Source organism: Triplophysa dalaica, chromosome 1 (assembly GCF_015846415.1).
Source record: "Triplophysa dalaica isolate WHDGS20190420 chromosome 1, ASM1584641v1, whole genome shotgun sequence".
Lineage (NCBI taxonomy): Eukaryota > Metazoa > Chordata > Actinopteri > Cypriniformes > Nemacheilidae > Triplophysa > Triplophysa dalaica.
In genome coordinates, this window is record NC_079542.1 from 10,853,945 (window position 1) to 10,875,737 (window position 21,793).

The 21,793-nt window shown below is 40.0% G+C and overlaps 1 protein-coding gene and 1 long non-coding RNA gene across 7 annotated transcripts in view; one reads left to right on the forward strand and one right to left on the reverse strand.

Moving 5' to 3' along the window:
* Positions 1-21,793, forward strand: part of crtc3 (CREB regulated transcription coactivator 3) — a 31,556-nt gene that overhangs the window by 2,844 nt on the left and 6,919 nt on the right. For 4 of the 6 annotated variants that reach the window (XM_056754678.1, XM_056754938.1, XM_056754771.1 and 1 more), the window contains exons 3-12: positions 1,263-1,373; positions 1,952-2,080; positions 4,985-5,046; positions 12,343-12,405; positions 12,998-13,101; positions 19,577-19,615; positions 20,066-20,151; positions 20,396-20,445; positions 20,562-20,779; positions 21,429-21,694. In XM_056754678.1, the coding sequence (XP_056610656.1) occupies positions 1,263-1,373; positions 1,952-2,080; positions 4,985-5,046; positions 12,343-12,405; positions 12,998-13,101; positions 19,577-19,615; positions 20,066-20,151; positions 20,396-20,445; positions 20,562-20,779; positions 21,429-21,694 (1,128 nt within the window). Of the gene's footprint in view, positions 1-1,262; positions 1,374-1,454; positions 1,731-1,951; positions 2,081-4,984; positions 5,047-12,342; positions 12,406-12,997; positions 13,102-19,576; positions 19,616-20,065; positions 20,152-20,395; positions 20,446-20,561; positions 20,780-21,428; positions 21,695-21,793 lie in introns of those variants that run through there. The other 2 variants (XM_056755098.1, XM_056755020.1) reach the window with 2 other exon arrangements.
* LOC130427622 (uncharacterized) lies at positions 5,058-21,539 on the reverse strand. The gene is made up of 3 exons (XR_008907325.1): positions 21,409-21,539; positions 20,376-20,477; positions 5,058-8,669 (listed from the first exon to the last, which is right to left on the reverse strand). It is a non-coding gene; the product is annotated as an uncharacterized LOC130427622 (long non-coding RNA).

The window sequence follows — 21,793 nt, forward strand, 5'->3', positions numbered from 1 at the left end:
TTTTCTTGAAAATGAATAACAATCCGTTTTTGTATGCCAGCTCCTACTGTAGCTAGCATCATCTGTAATTACAGACACTGCATGCAATAGCACATTGAGGCTTTTCGCGACACTGTGTAAGAAATTTGGAGGAAGGCTTTCCAGGTTTTCTAGAGCAGTAGTGAATTTAACGCCAACATCATGGGTTCAATCCCAGGAATTGCACATACTGAAATACAACTTTATAGAATTATGAAATGTAAGTCGCTTAAGATAAAAGCATCTGCCAAATGTATAAATGTGATGTTATATAAGAGATGAATGAGGTTATGTGCAAGTCACCCACTATATGTTGGCAATCCAGAAGACATCCAGCTGCAAGTGTGCTAAAAGTAAACAATGAAAACTGTCAATTTAATTCCCCCTAAAATTTAAGACTCAATTTTTTTATAGGAAAATAATTATTTTTAATAGAAAACAATTAAAACATGTTTCAAGTAATGGAATTATAAGCATCCTTTTGCAATAATAAACATCCTTCTGCAATGTTCATTGTTGAGGGAGATAGCGTAAGCTTAAGCAAGCTGCCCTAGGGAAATCCTCTTCTTTACTAAGCAGCTTGGTCCTCCTCCACATCTGGGGTGTCATTGTTTTGATAATGGCGAACGTTGAAAGCCTTGGTGTGAGCCTTCCTGACCCCAGAAATGTCTGCTGTCTGCCTGGAATAGTCTATGACAACATAACATTTAAAGTCGTAGCTTTGTGGTGCTAAGAAGTTGACGATGAGGGCAATATTATTTTGACACATTCATACAGTCCAATGCGCTCCACTGCATATGTGGATGAAGTGTTTTTACAGAGCAATGTGTAACCTTATTTTTAAGACTTAATAAAATGTTTGTGTGTTGTAACCTCTCAAGCTTATGTGTAGAAAGTCCATTGATATCCCTAAAAGAGGTTAATCTTTGAGATTCAAATTTTGTCCTTTGGTTAGTGAGAGGAAGGAACACCTCCTGATTTGCTTATGCCTGATCCGAAATGATTATTCTCATTGTTTACTTTTGGCGATCAACAAAATCCACATTGTCCTCCAGCTTAACATCAGAAGAACGTAACATATAAAATCAGACACATTTCTAAGAACATCTATACACCACTTGTTAAACATTTAAAAATACTATGTTCGAGACTTTCATAAGTGTCCATCAACTCTTCTTAAACCCTTAAGCAGACTTTTGTCTAGCATATCCATTCACTTTGTTTTTCTCATCTCCTCTTTAAAGGTGCAGTTTCAGAAGGTCCAGCAGCTACGTCTGTCTCAGAACCGGGCCCAATACTATGGCGGCTCTTTGCCCAACGTCAACCAGATAGGCAATGCCAGCACTGATTTCCAGGTACCTGGGATGCACTTTATCACTTATCTACGACGACTACTAAATCAGCCCCTTAGCCGAGTTCATTTAGAAGCTAAATCTAGCCATACACTGTGCTTTTCTAACTTCAGATTAGCATGAGATGGTAATTGCAAACCTTCTCTTAATAGTCTGCCATCACTTTCTCTATTCCTTAAGGTCACAGTGATCCCCTCTGGTAAACTTGATATAGCGGTGAACCAAAGAACTGTATCTGTTTCTATCCTCTATGGAGAATAGTGCTGTGTACCTCCAGGTTTAAGTGCTCCTGTTGCCGTGAATAAGGGTTCTTTAAGGCACGGAGCAGTGATGCCTTCACGAGAAACCAAACCTGGAAAGGTAAAATCAGTCTGCTTTGTAGACTGAACTCACCTGAGGACACGGCCTAATGGTTGCACTTTAAATACTGTATTTGTGTGTGCGCGCATGCTTTTAACTCTTGAAATATGGATTCTCCGATGTCTTTTTTCAGTCTATGCTGACACTTGAATTGATGTATGATAACAGATTCACATATGCATTTGATAGAAAGTTTTAACCAACAAGGTGTTTCTCCACAGGCTACATTTCCCTCCGGATTTGACTCGGTCAGAGGGACCAGACATCACGGTCTGGTGGAGAGAGTCCATCGAGACCGCAATCGGATCAACTCTCCGCACCGCAGACCCATTGACAAACATGGACGGCAGATATCCTTTACATACACCTGTGTAAAGCCTCAGCTTTAGGAGAGAGTTTTGTTACCTTGTCACAAACCGTAATCTGTGAGGTTTTGTACTCGCTGTGGGTTCACGAGTGAGATGTCATAATTATTTAGGGGATGATGTGTGTTTGTGTGGTCATGGATGTTGACCTTTGCTCATGTGGGCAGTGTTTTTTCCTCGAGGCCTTAGGCTCAGTGATGATGTAGACTTTATCTTATTGAAGTGAAATTCCCATTGCTCAACTGTGGGTGTGAATGAGTGGGTAACTGCGGTTTTCTCCCGCTCATTTTTTTCTTTCTGTGACATCCGTTTAGACATTAGAATATCAGGTTGTTTCATTCAGCAAGTTATGCTGGCTATGCCGGTTGCTGTTTTGTGTTTTATCTTCACTTGTGGATTGATGGAGTTCTTTCATTCATTTATCAACGATTGTCTGTAAGTTTAAGTCTTCGGCAGATTTAGCTTAATGCCAAACATTAAATAAACGTTTCCGAAGAAATGCTGATATAAAGTTCATGAATGTTGATCGAGTCTTGATTCATCTTTCTTCTTTTGAAGCCAGACTGAGGGTTTTGGGCTTGAATTATCTATAACCAGAGTGGGCACCTCTGCGTAGTTGTTAATGTTGTGGCAACCCTGGAGTTGTCTGCTCCTTCTAATGTCATACCATAGAAAGAGAGACTCAAAAGATGGCATGAAGTAGACCAAAAAAGTGTGACATAGTCGAGTTACGTATAAGCTCTGAACGACGGATTCAAAGTAATTCCAAATGGTGAACCGCAGCCATCCTGGTTCTGTGAGAGGGAAAAGGCTTTTGTGATAGTGACCGCAGTCATGCTTGAAAACTGCAAGACCTGTTTGTCAGAATTCTGGCAGGCTGCTCTCTCAATTGAGCCGCTCCCTCCCTCCCCTAGAGACGAAGATACTCAAGCGTATTCACTCGTGTTTTTTTAGAATCACGCCTGCTTCTTTCCCTACCCCACAATTTTTTTTGCATTGTATTGTTGACAGTTGCTGAAAGTCGATTCACTGTTGTGAAATGGAAAATAGTGACCTGTTGTAATGGATTGGCTGGGTCGTTGGCGCGCTGGAACTGTTTTTCTTTAGTTAAATTTTTGCACCATGAATGAAAATGTTGTTGTTCAAAACCAGCTTCACTTACTGTTTAGGCTCCTTAAAAACCTCCATTTTCCCACTTGTTTTTCAATGGTTTCCAAACACTATCCGATGAATTAGACCACCCTCTTTTAAAATCCCACCATCCACAGGTATCCAATAGCTCAAATGACGGACATGCAGAAAATATGATGGAGATCATTAGAAGCCCAAATTTGCCTTCACTGTCTTTTTCACTCTCTCTTTAGTACCAGATGTCCCTCACAGTGTCGGCTTGTTTTGCACCTATCGATTCAACAATGTCTGCCAAGATTAGACAGACTGTCGCTCTCTCAAAGGCTCGCTAGCCAACCGCTTCTAACACTTACCAGGTTCTAACACAAAAGCGTACATATATATAAAGTATATACCGCATCATCACTGATCCATTCAGCGCGCCTTGGTTTCGCTTTATCTCTATCTAGAATGATGTCCGCTTGGGCGGTGTGGGTTGAGTGTGAGATTTTAGGGAGAAAGGTTACCTCACCCACACCTTCCTGAAGCATCTGAGATGAAGGTTCTGTCACAGTCTCTCCACGCTGCTCCGACAGCTATGGGCTAATTAGGTCTTAGAAGGGATGCCTCATAATCCAAGCCTTCTGGCTTATGTCATCATCTCCCCTACTTATTAACAACAACAACACACCTGTGTCACAGCAGCGGTTTCATGTAATTTCATACATGTAATACAGTATGTAAATTTCATAAGATCTCTGTTTGATTAGAGTGCCTCAGTGCCAACTGTTTGGTTGTGCCGTGTGGTGACGGTTAAGATCACGGGGTGGTTAAAGGGTTGCCATGTTGAGCTCGGCCTCTCATTATAATAAAAACTGATGACTGGGTTTTTCAGGCCTAAGCAGATGTTGAAGAGAGAAATACTCTGTCCTGCTTTCTCTCTCGTAAATCCACCCCTCCCCCTGTTTAGATGGGAGTCTTGGCACCGACAAACATGACCAAGCATCATTGTTGGTTTGATTTGAAGAAGCAATATTTACTCAAGGAGTTCTTCAGATCTGTGTTCTCGTAGAAGGCTTACCTCACTCTCCAAAAGTTCCTGAAACTTTTCTTGGGTTCCTTGGAAAGTAAAAGTAATTTTTGAATACATTTTCAGTCAACATGTTCTTAAAGTGATAGCTCACCCAAAAGTGTAAATTCTGTGGTGGTACCCATTCACTTCTGTTGTATGGATACAAATCCAATTTTAGTCAATGTGCACTGCTGTTGTTTGGTCACCAACGTTATTTTTCTTCTGTGTTCTGCAAAAGAAAGAAAGTCATACTGGTTTGAAATGAAAGGAGTGCGAGTAAATAATGACAGCATTTTCATTTTTGGGAGAACTATCCCTTTTAATACGTAGATTAAATCGCCCTGATGTTTCTAATATGCTATGTTTAACAACATCAGAGCTTATTTATTTTATAAATAATAAAAAATGTAGAATTTTGTCATCTTTGCCTGGATTTTTAAGATGTGCTCAGTAATTTTATTCTTGAATGCAGAATGGATGCAGAATTATGCAAAAAAATAATTTGTTTTTGGTTATTAATGTACAAAAGAATATTTTGAATTATTATTTTACCTAACTCATTGATGCCTTTTGTTTCAAAAGCATGTTAAACAGAGTACAAATTAATCCATGAAATGATACATATTATTAATAACGGCCAATATTTCTGTTTAAAGTGCACATATCTGTGAAAAATGTCTGTGAAAAAGCTTCCTTGACAGAAGCACCCTGAGACTTCTCCATATGGAACGATGTACCTTTCTCCTCCCCCTGACAACAACTGGAGAAGGTGAGTACCACGCCTAAAGCAGCTGTAGTCCTATACTTTAACCACAGATTTGTGTCTGTAGGCAGTTACGTGTAGTCCCTGTGCATTCAAGTAGAGTTTGATTGTATCTGCTGGCAGCTGTAGGGAAGAGTGCGAAATGTAATCTTGAAATGAAGCCTTCATGGTGACATCAAGCAGCATTGAAAGTGAGATCATGTCACATTATAGGGAGTGTCAATGTGTGTTTTGCATTTGCACGGGCTATCCCCACAGATGCCTGAAAAGACAACAGTAATGAGTTTGTTTTCTAGCCTAGAGAAAATCCACATCTGCACGGATGACCTAAACAGATTAAGCGAAAGGTTAGATAAAACAGAGACATTGAGAGACTACATAACGTACATGATTCACAGACGGATTTAAAATCATAATTTGCACAACAGTTTGCTCTGCACAAATGTCGCTCTTCTCAGATTCGGCCAAATGTAACCATTGGACAGTTTCCTGGTTTGTTTACCAAGTAGTAAATTGCAACCGGTAATAAAAGCCTTAAGGAAGCTTCTCCACATCACAGTCAAGTATTGAATGTAGGCTTGGCCAACGGCCAACGCGCCTTCCCTGCATGCCGCCTTGGCCTCCACGTAAACACTGTGACATAAAACTTTCAGAGTCCACACCCTTTGTCATTGTTTACACCTGAAAACTGGTTGGGCTGACTAGCTTTACCATGGCCTTCTGTTCCCACTGCGCCAGAATACTGCTGTGAGAGCCATATGCCATAGCGCAGCTCGCATACCGGCGAACACGGCCATCCGCAACACCAGATCGAATGCTTTATCTTATCTCCTTAAGTATTGCTTTTAGATAGTTCAGTCTAAAACAGAAATAATAGCACGGTTAAATGCATAAACAGTGAATTGCTTTGTATTGCATATGTAGTTGTTGTATGAAGAAGCAGAGAGGGGGTTAGCACAGGATAAACTCTCATGTGGACTTTAACCACATAAATGATCCTAGGCAAACTTTTTGAGGATCATTATAAATGCACAAACAGCGAGCGGTTCACTCCACATCAAGGGATGTCTCGGAGGCATGCAATAAATTATGAAACATAGGATTCGTCGGATCAGCGTAGTTTATTCATTTTATTTATTTATTTATATTTTCAAAAGAGACAATGTACATTAATGCACATCCATGGATGTAAGTGCACCCAAAATTAGCCAGGGGCTTGTTCGCATTTGTAGTCTCTTGCAAGATGTTATTGGGCGAGAAACTTCAAGAAAATACAACAAATTAGTTATTCAAGTTATTAGTTATTAGTTAGATCTTAAACTCCAAAATGCATCATTTTCTTAACTTCTCTTATAATCATATCCGGTATTTAATTACTTTTCTTATAATCTCTTTTCAGATGTGTTATTGTGTTTCAAATGTTTTGATGTGTCCTGGTGAAGTCCCAATACTAACCAAAGCGTTTCTCACTGACTCTAACCGTCTCTTTTCTTCCTCAAGGATGAATGTTCAGCTATTCTTCAATGTAAACAGCACTTACTAAAACCTTCCAGATCTTTGGCTCACTGTCCCTCAGAGCAGATCGTGAGCTCAGCGTGTTTATACGCCCCCTCCCTTCGCTCTGGGCGGCTAGACCAGACCAGCATCAGCTAACAGCCGTATTCTCACTCTACATGTTTCGACTTTGCTTTGTTCCTTTCACAGCTTTTTGCTCATTCAAACTGGCACTGGGGTTTGTGATTGAATAGTGGGTGTGTATGTCATTTTTTTTTTTTTCTTTTGGGATCTTCTTCTCTAATATCACCTCCTATGATTAATTGAAGGCCAAACAGATGTTTTCTCTCTGCGTGGACATTAGAGCTTAAGCTAGATTTAGGATGAGTCAGAGAGCGCTTGCAAATGATTTTTGGTGTTTTCATCTACACAGGGTCTGCTGTTTGTCATGTGACAACACGATGTGTCACAGAGGATCTGCAGTTTTACTAGCGTTTGGTTTTGTGTTGTCGTAAAAGGGCTTGTGGTACGTTTGCTTGCATGTTTAACCCGTGTTAAAATAGGAAAGACAGCATAAGAAGCTTAGGTGAAAGTTCTGTCATTATTTACTTACCCTCACTGTCTTTCTTCCGCAGAACACAAAAGAAGATGTTTTGGTTGGTAACAGAACAGCACTGGCCCCTATTTACTTCTATTGGATGGACACAAAACCAGTGCAAGTAAATGGGGGCCAATTAACAACACCTTCAAATTATCTTCTTTTGTGTCATAGAGGTTTGAAATGACAAGAGGGTGAATACATGATGACAGAATTTGTATTTTCTTGCTGAACGATCACTTTACCACTTTGTACAAGGTCACTTACAACTTCAGCTACAGTGTTCAAGTGATATTTTACCCAAAATTAAGATTGTTTAAAAGGTTTTAAACCTTTATGACTTCATTTTTCTGCAGATCACAAAAGATGTTTTAAAGAACATCTGTAACCAAACAACATTGACTCGTATAGTATGGACACAAAACCACCTCACATTTCACAAAATATCTTCTTTTGTGTTCCACTGGCACTGAAGTAAGAGTCATATACAGATTTTTAAACAGCGTGAGGGTGAATAAATACATGAAAGAATTTAATTGTTCTTTGTGTTGTCTATAATGTTCACTGCTGGTGTAGTAGTTTGAGCAGTTTGCAGGGATTAGTTTGGGGAAGAGGTGGTCCTTCAGGGTGTGGGGGTAGCAGACTGTAAAGACTAGTGACTAAACAGCAGTTGGAGTTCACCCGAAGACTCGTCCTTAATGCCCGAATGCCCTCGAGGAGCTGTTTACAGCTCTCTGCGGACATCTGTGATGCATTACCTACCGCCACACATACTGGGTAAGGGTAAATGAGCTGAAAAGGGCGTCAACTCGGCTCATTAACGCTTTCCATCCCAGCACCACACGAGGTAGTGTGACCAGTGATGATTCCTCTTGCTTGTTCACACGATAACCTGATGCGTGGGTGATGGTACGTTTTGTCTGTTCATTTCATGAAGCTTGTCATCTCTGACCAGAAAAGGAAATGTTACAAAGGGTGCGCGTTGCCAATAAAAAGATTTTGTTCCCTTTGAAAGCGAAAGAGAGCGCATTTTTAATACTGTTATAAAGTGTTGCCTACAGATTTTATCTTACTTTTAAAAATTCTTTTTTTTGCACATTCTCATATTTGGTTGAAGGCCTTGTGATGTGTGTTACAGTACAAATATGAAAACACAGCATAATCTTTCACTGTTCTACTGTGCCCCAAAGCTCGGTTGTGTCTGTAGGGAGGACCAAGCTATTATAGTACTTTCAGGCATAGCTCTCCCTGGGGTATCTGTCCCACCGGTGTTTGGGCAAACGGGACTCGTTCTGAATCCTAGGCAGCGTCCATATGTTGTCCCTTTGGAGCTCAGCTGTACTGGGTCAGAAACACGGGTCAACGCTGTCTTCTTGGTCCCACGCTCTCCCATCCTGGTTTTTAGGCTCTGCTCTTCCCAGACAAGACTTCCTCTGGGAGGTTGGCTGGAAATTCAGTGGTGCGATCCGACAGTGATAAGCGCTCATTGAAGAATCTCTCCGTTTTTGGTGGTCTGCTAGATGCCATGTTTAAACATCTGTAATCAAAATAAAAAATGAATAAAGTTGCATGGGCCAGCTTTAAATAGCTGTTTACAAAGTCCTTGTTCTAAGAATCTTTGTACCATAAGTGCTTGTGTTGTTCACTTCCTGATGCGTTTCTGTGTTTACTCTACGGACGGCATGGCCTTTAAATGCTGTTTTAAGTGTTTGATTTAGAGCGATTTGTACAGCATGGGTGGTCGGCACAGCTGATTTAGTGCTCCATATGGCGTGTGCATACGTATACTTCAAAGCCAGGGCACAGTCCAGCTTTACATGACATGTGAAGGAGTCCAAATCTCCACCGCCTTAACAGGTCACAAAGAGTATCATTTCAGTGTATTGGTAGAGTATTACATCACCCTAGTGTGGTCTGGCACAATGTAGCCTTTCCTTCCCAGCAGATCGGGGTGTTGGAAATCTGTTTATTATTTCTCTTTATTGTTTTGGTGATAGGAATATGCCAACCCACTTAGTGGAAACCAGCTTGCCTGTTCTGGCAGACAGCAATGTGTACAGGCTGCATTTGCTGGCCTGCTTGTGCATCTGTACAGGCAAACATTGCTTTTTTTGTGCCCTCTGACACACATGCCATATGGTTTTATATGCGGTGAATACCTGATTAGTGGTGCTTGCCAAGGACCATCTATTTTTAGAACCCCAATATCAAAAAATTAAGCACATGTGTAACTTGCCCCGTATCTGTGTTCTGCCCTTGAATAGTACCTGTTTAGGTCATGTGACTCGTTAAGAGGGTTTAAGAGGTATGCTGTTCATTTTTTGTTTTCGCATGGCTGACTTCCTGTAGCTCAATTGGACTGAAAAGGTCATGGGTTTGATTTCAGGGAACACAATTGCTGATTAAAGCAACCTATAGCTTTAACTCCCTGTGAACCGGAAGTTGCGATCGTTTTTACTTCCATATTTTGACGCATTTCCAAGTGAAATGGAATTTCTAAAGAGAAAATGGTGGGCGTGACTTTGAGCTTTCTCTGCGATTTTATTTATAAAAACACCCGGAACTTTCAGCAGACTGACAGTTGAAGGGGAGGAGTTAACGGATGCTCCGCCCTAGCCGTCTAACGTCATTTAAAGGAGCCATTCTTTTGCTGTTTTTGAAGCTTTGGTTGTGTTTTTGGGGTGTTTAACAATGGATGTTCATGTTTCTAGTTCCGAAAAATGCATAATATTTCACATATTTCAAGTCTATTGTTCACCGCTGTGCCTCTTCTAAAAAAACGACTGGATTTCTTCCGGTTTATATAAATGTCGCTTTGGATAACAGCGTCTGATAAATGACAAAATGTACAAGTAAAATCCCTCCTTCCGAAACAATCTGATTGGGAAAGCTGACTAGGTCTGTCATGATTGGTTCCCTGCTTAGAGCGTGTGTCTAAAGATCATATCAATGATTGGTCGGTCCCCCTGTCAGTGGACGAGTATGCATAAACTTTGGCTTATAGCAATAAACACTAACAATGGCGTCAACTTCACTTTATCAGTTAAACACATGCGGATCGATCAAAATGTACCGGAGGTCTGCTAGTGCATGTACAAACGTCAATCAATTTGTTAGAGGTCTTGAATATTTTTCCTACTATGGCGAGGGAAATGACACCTGTCCGATTGGGTCCGATCCGGTTATATTAATTAACACTAATACAGAAGCGTTAGTTTTGCCTTTTTATATTGGACCATAGTTAGAATAATGAAACAAACATTGACTAGGAGAGATTTGCAAGCAGGACTTCAAAGGATGTTTCATAGAAGTGTTTTAGAGGTACAGTATGCCCACACACACAATATCAGTTTATTACACATAACAGCTTTCACAACCGATGTTGAAGTCATGGAAGCTGTTATTTGACCGTTGGTTGTCTTAGAATGTGTGTAGCTGAATTCTTATTACCAGCTGTAGGACTGTGATGAAAGTAGAAGTAATTAGGCACACAGCTCAGTCAAATGTTTACAATCTCTGATAAAAAACACAATTCCTGGGTTTATAATGGCAAAATGAATATGCACAGTACACAGACATATATTATGTAAACACAAACTTTATTTTTTTGATGGGATTTCATCGTTTAAAGTCGGTATGAAATAAAAAATTATCATTCTAATTGTTTACACAGTGGTGAAGTATTTATTATAAATTGTTTATCCGTGCACATCATTTTTTCGAATTCATTTTCACTTGTAATCTTTGATCAAAACTTCACGATACGGAAAAAAGACAAGAGCTATTTTCGTTTCATGCCAACTTTAACAGCCTTATTTTCCTGTCCGTTTGGGCCTTCTGCCCACTCTGTGAAAGTGGCTGTTTCTCAATATGCGTTCTTCAGCGATCTTGTATCCTCATGTTCTCCCTCCACGACCTTATCAACGGACGAAGTTCGCTTCCAATACTCAAGAATACAAGTACCAAGAACGCATAAAAGTAACCAGATGTTTTCTTGGCATCAAGGATGCATCGAATGCAGCCTTGCGTGTATCAAACCCGGTTAAACTCACAGCAGTCATTGCAGAAAATCGGTCCGAGTTTGTAATTCCGTGGCTGCCTCTCAAGACTGGTCTCCACGAGAACACAAGTCTGTTATTTGCATTCTTAGAATTGAGAAACGGCCAGTGTTTGTACGATGAAAGTGAATATTTTTTTGAAGATGCTTTCAAAAGTGTTAAATTAGGAAAATGTTAATCAAACTCAGTTAATGTACAATATATATTGATATACAGTACATATGTATTTTTTTTAAGAAAACAAGACATAATATGTAATATGTATCTTGATTTACGGTGCTTGAATGTAAAGTGAGACTAAAATACTAAGAAATTGATTGTGGATTGTTCCTTAGCAGTTGTTTTGGTTGCTCTCCTGTTTAATAGTGAAGGTGAATAGTAAAGTACATACTTCAAATTACAGTTCTCCACAGGGTAAAGTAAATAAGCACCTGGCGTCAACAAGGCATGTTTACTCATTTTTTCATGCACAGTAAAGAATTTCAGATGTTTCAGTGTGGATGAGCAACCTTTTAGAAAACCTAAAAAGGATCATAGAGCATTTTTGAATGATATCAGTTTTCAAATGGTTTAGGATGTTCCCTGTGATTCAAAGCTCCACCACTTGCGCCAGTATGACAACACCTAACATCCTGGCAGCTAGTTTTGCATGGGTAAACACTACTCGCATAAACATAAGCTCCAAGAGTGACCTCTCAAAGGTCAGAAAGCTTTGTTTTTCATCTCTGACCAAAGCAACTGTTATGCGTGTCGACTTTGTGAACTGTAAGAAATATCTGTCTATATCCGGATTGGCCGGTGTTGTTGCTGTTGCCTGTGTGTTGCGATTGCTTCATTAACTATTGAAGATATTATAGCACTTTTGTTTGCGCTCTGATGAGCTCTCAGACGTGCCAGTCCCTGTGATCTAATTGAAGCAGTGAATCAGTGCCGCGTACAGTATTAGACTAACACGAGGGAATAGGCTGTGACTTCGACAGCTCTGTTTATGTTTTCCTCAAGGTGTCTCTGAGGAGTTCTCACCCTGCTCGTTCTGTTCTGTACACTCTCTCTTTTACTGAGGCTTGCTTATCCCTCCCGTACTAACCCCTGAGCCAGGGCTACGGGCTCAAAACAGTAGTGAGTAACACGTGACTGTTTCCATTTCTAAAGGGAGCAACCGCAGTGGACCGAAGAGAAACGACCTGGATTTAGATTAATATCACAACTTAACAGGTGACCTTTGACTTTCAAACTTTTCTCTTAAAGATCACTTCTTGAGGATCTCTCTTGCTCTGTTTTTTGTCGTGATGTTATCCTTTGCAGATCTCATTGGTTTCCCTGATATGGTTAGATTCAAAGAAATCTTCACTTTCTCCATCGAGTACTCACACAAACCGAATGATTTCAGACCAATCACGATTGCCTTTTCTCTACTCCTGTCCTGTTCCTGTTGTACGCTTACACTAAACTTATCCAACCCAGGGATCATTTCTTTACTAACCTTATTTTTTTCTCCAACACCACTCTCATCGTGATGTAAAGAGACCCGTTGCTCTGATGGGAAAAACACAACAATGTTTTTTCCTCCACCTGTAATGGTTGAAGGTCAGTGTTGATTAAGGATGTAAAGCAGAGGCACCGATGCACAATGAAAGGCTTTTTACAGTGCTGTCGTGTGTAGTTGGTTATTAAAGGCAATGAGTTAGGCCAAAGGGCCATGTGACCGGAGCATGCTGTGTGGGTGTGGCTGGCCTCAGCAGTTTTGGAAAACGATGGGCTACTGACCAAGCTGTGATCTCCTTTATTCCCTGTCTTTGACCCACAGAACAAACTCTGACTCAGCTCTGCACACCAGCGCCATGAGTCCTAACCCACAGGATCCTTTTGGCATGAACCAGCAGATGGGCAGAGGGCCCCCCCAGCGGAACGGTGAGTTGCCTTTCCTCCATTATCCTCCAGGCTGTTTATTGACCAGGCCTTCATGGCTATATGATATTGAGTTTGGGCCAGAAATGTCCACTTGTTGAAAGCTTGTTACTTCAAATAGACGATCTCCCTGCCTTTTTCTGACGTGTCTGAATTGTTATCCAATATTTGACTGCAAGTGATAGTTCACTCTAAAAGAAATATTCTGTCATTATTTACTCACCCTCTTGTCATTTCAAATGTCATTTCTGTTCTGCAAAAGAAAGTCATGCAGGTTTGAAATGACAAGAGGTTGAATAAAAAATGATGAATTTTCATTTTTGGGTGAACTATTCCTTTAAAGTATCAGTATCATAACTAAATTGTGATTTTGCTTGAATTATAATAATCGTTGACATAAACCACAACCAATCAAGCAATCTCGCACCTAGTGCAGTGTGTTTGCACTACACAGCTGGGACTCACTGTCACTTTGTTTGTCTAGTTGTCTTGGTTACAACATAGGCATTCAGAGGGTCCGCTGAAAATGGTTGACAGTCATCCCACCCAAAATGCTGTTTGTTTAAGGATGTTGGTCCCTCTACCTTGTAATTTTTGCAGCGCTCTTGTGAAGATGCTATCGCTCTACGTGACTAGTTCATGTACAGCAGATGTCACGTAAACACTACAGATGTTATTTTCGAGTCCGGAAGAACCAGAATTCCTGTTGTCCATGTGCCACCAGAATATTCATGTACATTTGCTGCAGTGAATATGTATGTACGTAATGTCATTGGATGGGATGTGATCTTCACGTTCTCGTTTACAACAAAATCTAAAATGGATGTATATGGAATTAAACATTGCTGACCATGTCATGTATTCACAGAACTCGTAAACTTGTGTTGACAATGGTTAAAAGAAGATGAGATGTTCATTTACGTTCTCCTATCGCAGTTTGATTGGCAAAGTTAAAGCTACAGTTTGTAAGTTTTGTGTTCTTACTGCATCTCTGAGATAAAATGTTATTGTGCTTTTAGTATGTTTAAAGGAGCAACGTGGACATTTTAACGTTGATGAGTTTGTGAATTGCCACTAAGGGCTCACCTCACCACTTGCCACTACCTTTCAGAGCACAACGATGGCTGACACATGACAAAGATGTCATCCTGTTTTTGCTTCTTTGTCAAAGGAGAAAACGTATTTATGAACCACATTTCAGGGCTTGACATTTAGCATTGTCATGTTGTATTCCTTTGGACAAGTAAATTTGACATTCACTTATCCGAATACAAATATTACTTACAAATGATATTTCATTTGAAGTATCAATATACAGTGGCAAGAAAAAGTATGTGAACCTTTTGGAATATCATTGTTTTCTGAATAAATTTGTCATAAAATGTGATCTGATCTTCATCCAAGTCAAGGGTATTGACAAACATAATTTTGCTAAAAATAATAACACAAAAAAATCAGATTTTTATGTCTATATTGAACACACTCTTCAACCTTTAAAATGGCATTGGACAAAGAAAGTGAACCCTTAGAATTAATAACTGGTTGACCCCTCCAATTGGCAGCAATAACCTCTCCAGGCGCCTGTAGCTATGGATCAGACCTGCACATCGTTGAGGAGGAATTTAAGCCAATTCTTCCTAGCAGAACTGCTTTAGCTCCGTCATATTTTTTGGATGTCTCATGTGTATGGCCCTCTTCAAGTCAATCCATAGCATCTCTATTGGGTTTAGGTCTGGGCTCTGACTTGGCCACTCCATGACAGATTTTGTTTTTCTGAAGCAATTCTGTTGTGGACTTGCTCCGGTGTTTTGGGTCGTTGTCCTGTTGCATCACCCACCGTCTACACAGTTTCAGCTGACGTACAGACATTCTCACATTATCCCGAAGAATTGTCTGATAAACTTGGAAATTAAGCTTCCCCTCAATGATTCCAAGCTGGCCAGGCCCTGATGCAGCAAAGCAGGCCCAAATCATGGTGTCTCCTCCATTAAAATTTACAGTTGGGATGATGTTTTCATGAAGATATGCTGTGCCCTTTGTACAACATATGTAGTGATGTGTGTTTTTCCCAAAATGTTCATTCTTAGTTTTATCAGTCCTCAAAACATTTTGCAAATACCGCTGTGGAGTGTTAATGTGCTCTTTTGCAAACGTTAGGCGTGCAGCAATGTTCATTTTAGGAAGCATGGGCTTCCTTCGTGGTGTCCTGCCGTGGATACCCTGCTTGTTCAGTGTTTTACGTATTGTAGACTCATGAATAGAGATGTTAGCAAGTTCCACTGATGCCTTCAAATCTTTGGCTGTCATTCGGGGTTGTTTCTTTACGCCATTAATGAGTCTTAGTTGTGCTCTTGGTTTCATTTTGACTGGGTCCCTTCCTGCTTGGTAGAGTAGCAACCGTCCCAAAGTTTCTCTATTTGTAGATTGTTTGCCTAACTGTAGACTGGTGAATTTCTAAAGTTTTTTAAATAACTTTGTAACTCTTGCTAGCTTTATGTAAATCAAAAATTCTTGCTCGTAGATCCTCTGAAAGCTCTTTTGGGGAAGGCATGGCTCACTTAAGCGTGTTCTTCTTCTGCAGAGAACTTTTAGAACTCTAAAAGTTTGGGGGGTTTTTATCAGTCAAAGTAGCTGTAGTCCACACCTCCAAACTTATTATCTTAACGAGACTCCAGGTGTGCTAAAACCTGACTCCAATTAGCTTTTTTGAGGTCATTAACTCAAGGGTTCTCATACCTTTTCCACAACCACTATGAGTTTTTCTTGGTTGTTCTCAATAAAGACATGAAAGATCAAACAAATATTGTGTTATTATTTTAGACACATTTTATTTGTCAATACCCTTGATTTAGATGAAGATCAGATCACATTTTAAGACAAATTTATTCAGAAAACCAAGAAATTACAAAAGCCTCACATACTTTTTCTTGCCACTGTAATTGTTTAGGATCCTGATTGGTCAAGTTTGCTTATAAGCATTAGTGGTCACCTAAATTTCTTAACGCTCTCCATGATTGCTATAGAACAAAGGCAAGCAGTAATTATTATCAGTGTCAGGGCTGTATGTTAACCTTTTTTGCGTTTAAAGTTTTGTAGCCTACGCCAAGCAGTTCATGGTTAAAATAATGTTACAGACAGATGGATAAATTAGGGTCATACACAGAATATAGGTAAACTAAAAATTGTATTTCATTTGTTTACTATACAGTAGAGGTATTTTTGTCCACATAAATTACTGTAGTATACTATAGTGTTATTTACTATCGTAAACTGCAGTAAAATTCCTAGATACTATAGTGTTTTTTAACCTTACTATAGTATACTACAATGTTTATTACAATCAATCAATTTACAACAAGGGCACTACAATTTCCTTAGGCAAATACTACAGAATTCTTTCGTCTTAATGTTCAAGTTTACGGGACTTTTATTTTGACGGGTCGTCGGGTAGACGCTTGAGTGTTTGACGATAGCTTCCCTCAAACAGTAAAAGGCTAGCAAAATAAACTCTCAGAGCAACTCTGGAGATGAAGTTCATATGATTATAGTCTATCCTCATACAGTGCAGACGCAGACAAATCCTAGACCATCACTCGGGTATTAAGTTAATCTGTGCACACCATTCACTCAGAAACACAGAACAGCCAGATGACATATTTAAATAACAGGATTCACACAAACACGCAGCGCTGTCTAATGCACTAATACATTATACTTATTCATGCACAAACAGAGCTTTTCGTAGCACTGTTATTTTTTTTCTTTTGAGTTACTTGTCAGGTCGGGCAAGTAAAATTCTCTCTCAGTTGCCCATACAAAACATTCACTTGTCCCAGACAAGCGTTAACGTCGAGCCCTGCACTCTGGACAGCAGTTTGTCAGGTTAGGGATCATTTAGAATCAACATGGTGAATTCCATGTAAGGGGACCTGCGGTGTATGTAGATAGAAATAGTCTATGTAAGGCCGTTATACACCTCTGAAGACAGTTCTGTACATTATATATAGTATAATTTCTTTCAATAGATCCTGTAAATATTACGAACAGCATTTTTAAGTTTAACTATTTAAGGCTTTCCTGTAGCTCAGTGGTAAGAGCATTGCGTTAACAACGCAAGGGTGTGGGTTTGTTCCCAGGGGATTGCCAATACCTATGTAAAATGTATAGGATAAAGCAATGTAAGTCGCTTTGGATAAAAGCGTCTGCCAAATGCCTAAATGTAAATGTAAAGGCAGCTACAGTAAAATTACACTTCTCTAATTGTGACTTGAGGTGAGGCGGAAAATACCAGGTGGATAAGCTGCGGTGTATGCATAACCGGCATAATTCTTTTGGGTGGAGCCATGGCTTCAAAAAGAAGTTATATTTAGGGGTAATCAACGTCATGTCGAAATGCAGTTAATACGATATATAGTAGAGCCGCAATGTTTGTCATATTTGTTTTGCTCTCTTATGCATTCCTGCTGTTTATCATAGACTCTCAGGTGAATTGATTCTCAGACAGGCTGAGTGAGCACCACTAACATGATAGGCAACCGCATCTGTCGAAATAAAAGCACCTTTGTGTGCTCGATGGCTCTGCTGTTGGTAAAGATATAGATAAACTATGATAACGGAAGTAAACATAGGAGAAGCTATTTTTAGAAGTTGTTTTTACAGGGACACTTCAAACTGGGATGAAACAGCTGCATTGAAGGGAATAGTCTAGAAACTCGTCTGTATTCGGCCGTGTGCAGTCAGGCTCACGTAATTCATACCTTACCAGCCAGCCTCTCAACTGGGACAGATATTTGTCCTGCGTTTACTATCACTGTTGTGTCATCCAAAACCTGCCAGCCAAGTTTGCAGTGTGATGCAACCGTGCCGGTCATGCATGAGGCTCCTGAATTACATTGCTTGGAATGTTTAACCGCTTGACTCTGACCCTACTTGCTTTGTGACTTAACCACAGCTACTGTATAGTAAGAGCTGTTTCCAATGATCTATTTTAAATCCGGTGAGCTAAAGACATGCAAATGTAAATTTCTATTACATTTACACAGAGTTTCTATTTTTAACACTTACACTGGACTCGGGCCAACCATGTTTTGTTTGTACTAGTTGACTTTCCCGTCCCGGTTTTGGTGTTTCTCTCAGCTGGACTCTGTGAGAGGAAACGAAACGTCACCGTACTTTTGCTTTGAGTCATTGTGCATCGCTGTTGGGTGTCTGAGACGGGCTAAAGCGCCTGGGCCGGTTGATCTGGATTTGAGCCCACGTTGCATCTGTGCTTGGCCGGCATCGCCAAAGGAAGCAGAAAAGGAGCTTTGTTCTCCACAGGATCTCTGTGGTGCGCACGAAACAATGCCCCGCTATTGATTCATTTTGCGCTTGTGGTCACAGATTTCTCTCCCTCTTTTTATTTCCTGATGCAGCCCCTATCATAGAGGGCTTGTTAAAGAGACATCTATTTTCTACTCCCCTGTAGGAGTTTTTGATGGGTGGAGTAAGTGTGAGCTTCAAGTGACTCATTTCGATGAATCAAATGTTTATGTTGTTGCAATGAACTTGAGGAGAAATATGAATAAAGAAGGAAAGAGACCCTGCCTGAGGCCTTTTTCTCTCACAGTTTTTGGTGCAGAGAGAAGCTTCTTGAAAGACTTTGACTACAAGATCAATGAATAATTTATTAGTTAAAAAACTAGAATCATTTATTCATTTGAAAAGCGGATTTAGGTTCTGGTATATATCTAAATCTATAAATCCCTCACCGCTGGTGTGTTTGTATTAAAAAAATAAGCTATTGTTTCTGAACAGTGTAGTATTCGTCATGGGACATTTCACCATTCTGCAGATTTCTCCCCCAATATCATAGCAGAAAATCTGATTTATCTGAAGTGTGAGGACATCCTTGGCTATTATTTTGTTCGTTCTGTGAGTGAGCTGTAGTATCAAAAACTTTATTAAAGGGACGGTAATGAAAAATTCTAAATGAAAATTCTGTCACGACTTACTTACCCTCAAGTTCATGCGGACCTGTATAGATTTCTTCGTTTGCTTACACAAAGAAAGATGATTGGAAGAATGTTAGCAACTGAGATTTCTAGGGCGCTATTGAGGACTGCAGTAGAACAAATTATTGTGTCTATAAATATTTTTGTTATGTTGAACACAAAAAGAAAATATTTTGAACCATTAAGGAAAGCAAACAGTTCAATGTTGCTCCAGCAATCTTGGTTGCTAACATTCTTACAAATATCTTTATTTTGTTCAAAAGAACTTAAATTTATACAGGTTTGGAACAACTTGACAGAATGTTCATTTTGGGGTGAACTCTCCCTTTAATGCCCCTATTACGATGACAGAAATGTTTTGTATCCTATATCATTATAGGTAAAAAACATAAATATATATAATTTGTAAATGTCATATAATTAATTATTTTCTTTATTATTATGATCTAATTGGCCTTTCTTTTTCTGTGTTTGTCCTCATACAGCCAGCATGAATGAAGCAGAGGGGGATGGTACTGGAGATAGTAAGTGTGATTTTAATTTTTTCGTACCGAAGACTTGATATACAATGAAATTATATGTAGGTTATGTATTTCAAATTTGTAGTAATTGGCAAGTATGTGCTTTATAGGAGTTTAATCTCCCACATTTGTCTTCCTCTGTTGTTTGATGTGAGGGTGTAGTGGGGTGATGAACACTTTAAATAGTTAGTGTCCCCTGCTGGTGATTTCATTCGGACACAGATAGTGATAGCATTAAACAATTGTGTCCTGTCTATTATGACCTGATGGTGTGTGTGGAAAAATGTGTTTCATTTCCTTTTTATTAGGTTTATTTCGTTTTTTTAAGTAAGCTTTCTGTTGACCACACAAAATGATACATTAGTCACTAAGGATAAGCAATACTTTTGTGTGCATGTATCCTAATGAATAATATCTAAAATTAAGGGGTAACCGTTTGTTTTTCCTCTGCAGTTTTCTCATTTCCTTCTGCCCATAATGAGGAGAATCTACTTGGTGTGAATAAGCCACTGCCCAAACAGTTATGGGAGGCCAAAAAGGTGAGGACAGAGGCGACTTTTTTTACTCTTAACTTATTTGTTTTACATCAGTTTTTCATTTGCTATCTACTAGTCAGATTCTTCAGATATGATCTGTTAATTTCTATGGAGCTATTTTACGAAGTAGCAGAATCTTGTGTCCTTGTGTATATAAGCATTGCAGAAAAGTGTTGATTGATTTATGTAGAATGCTGCTTTATCTAAATAGGAAAAACTTTACTGACTTATATTTTCTTGGTTACAGGTGCAGTCTCTGTCCTCCCGGCCAAAGTCTTGTGAAGTGCCTGGAATTAAGTAGGTCGATTTATTTTTGTCCAACATTTAACCTGTAAAAAATAAAGTAAAAATAGTGATTACACGTTTGAAGATTTCTGTAAATTTCAGTGTACTGATATTGTCTTTCTTTACAGTATATTTCCCTCTCCAGAGCAGAATATGGGTCTGTCTCACTACCAGGGCACGTTAAACACCGGAGGTTCTCTGCCTGATCTCAGTAACCTGCACTTCCCCTCTCCTCTACCCACTCCGCTCGATCCAGATGAGTCCGGATATCCCAACCTGAGTGGAGGCAGCAGCACAGGCAACCTTCCTGCAGCCATGATGCACCTTGGCATCGGAAACTCGCAAGGTCAGTCAAATTCACCACACACATTCATGTACTGTTTTTAACACTTGTTTGATCTAAAGCTAAAACCTGGTAATCCTTGTATCGGGTATTTGTTTGTTACTTAATCATTATTCAAGGAGGCTGGTTTGCTGGTCTGTGTAAAGCGTCTCTAGACTGAACACTCTCCTCTTTGTTTAATGGCACACTGTAGGCTTACACTGTAGGCGCTTTCTGTGGAATGAATGCCATGTGTTTTCTAAAGGGCCTCGTCCATACATAAGACCAGAGCTCTCCTCTTCCCCTCCATTCAAATCCATCCGCCATCTGATCGCTTCCATTCTCTTGAGCTTTATTCTTTCCATTCGCTCCCATGTCTGGGAACAGGGTGTGCTGAGATGTTCCTGCAGCCCGTTTCAGCTGTGCTGCTTGCTGATTGGCTGATCCCAGGAGACACAGATGCCCTTTAACCCCTGAATTGGCTGCTCATAAACAGCTCTTTTCTCTTTCACTGTCACTGTTCCAGTAACCTGCAAACAATCGCTCAGTGTCTTTTCTAAAGAGCTGACATCAGGGGCTAAATGCCACTGTTGGTTTATCTTGATATCGTGCAATTAGAACAGTCCAATAAGAACATCGAAAGCACTGATCACCTTGTTTGTTTTTCTCTCAGGGCTGTCATCCTCTCTGAGCAATCCTTCCATCCAGGCGTCCCTCACCAACTCTCAACTGCACTCGTCTCTCAGCAATCCATCCATCCACACGTCCTTGCGTCTCTCCTCTCTCTCCAACCCTCCTCCTACGGGCATGGCGAGTTCCCCCAGGAGGCGGCCGGCCCCCATCAGCCCTCTGACGCTCTCTCCGGGTGGTGATCAGCGGCGAAGTCTTGGCAAGCAGCTCTCACCCACCATGTCACCCTCGCTATCTCCAATTACACAGGTAGGAAGGTGCTTGTTATACTGTATGTTGGTCCTTTACTCAGTTCTCAGGCGTGAAGTGAGAAAACGATTTCTTCTTCTCAGAAAGGTCATGTAAACC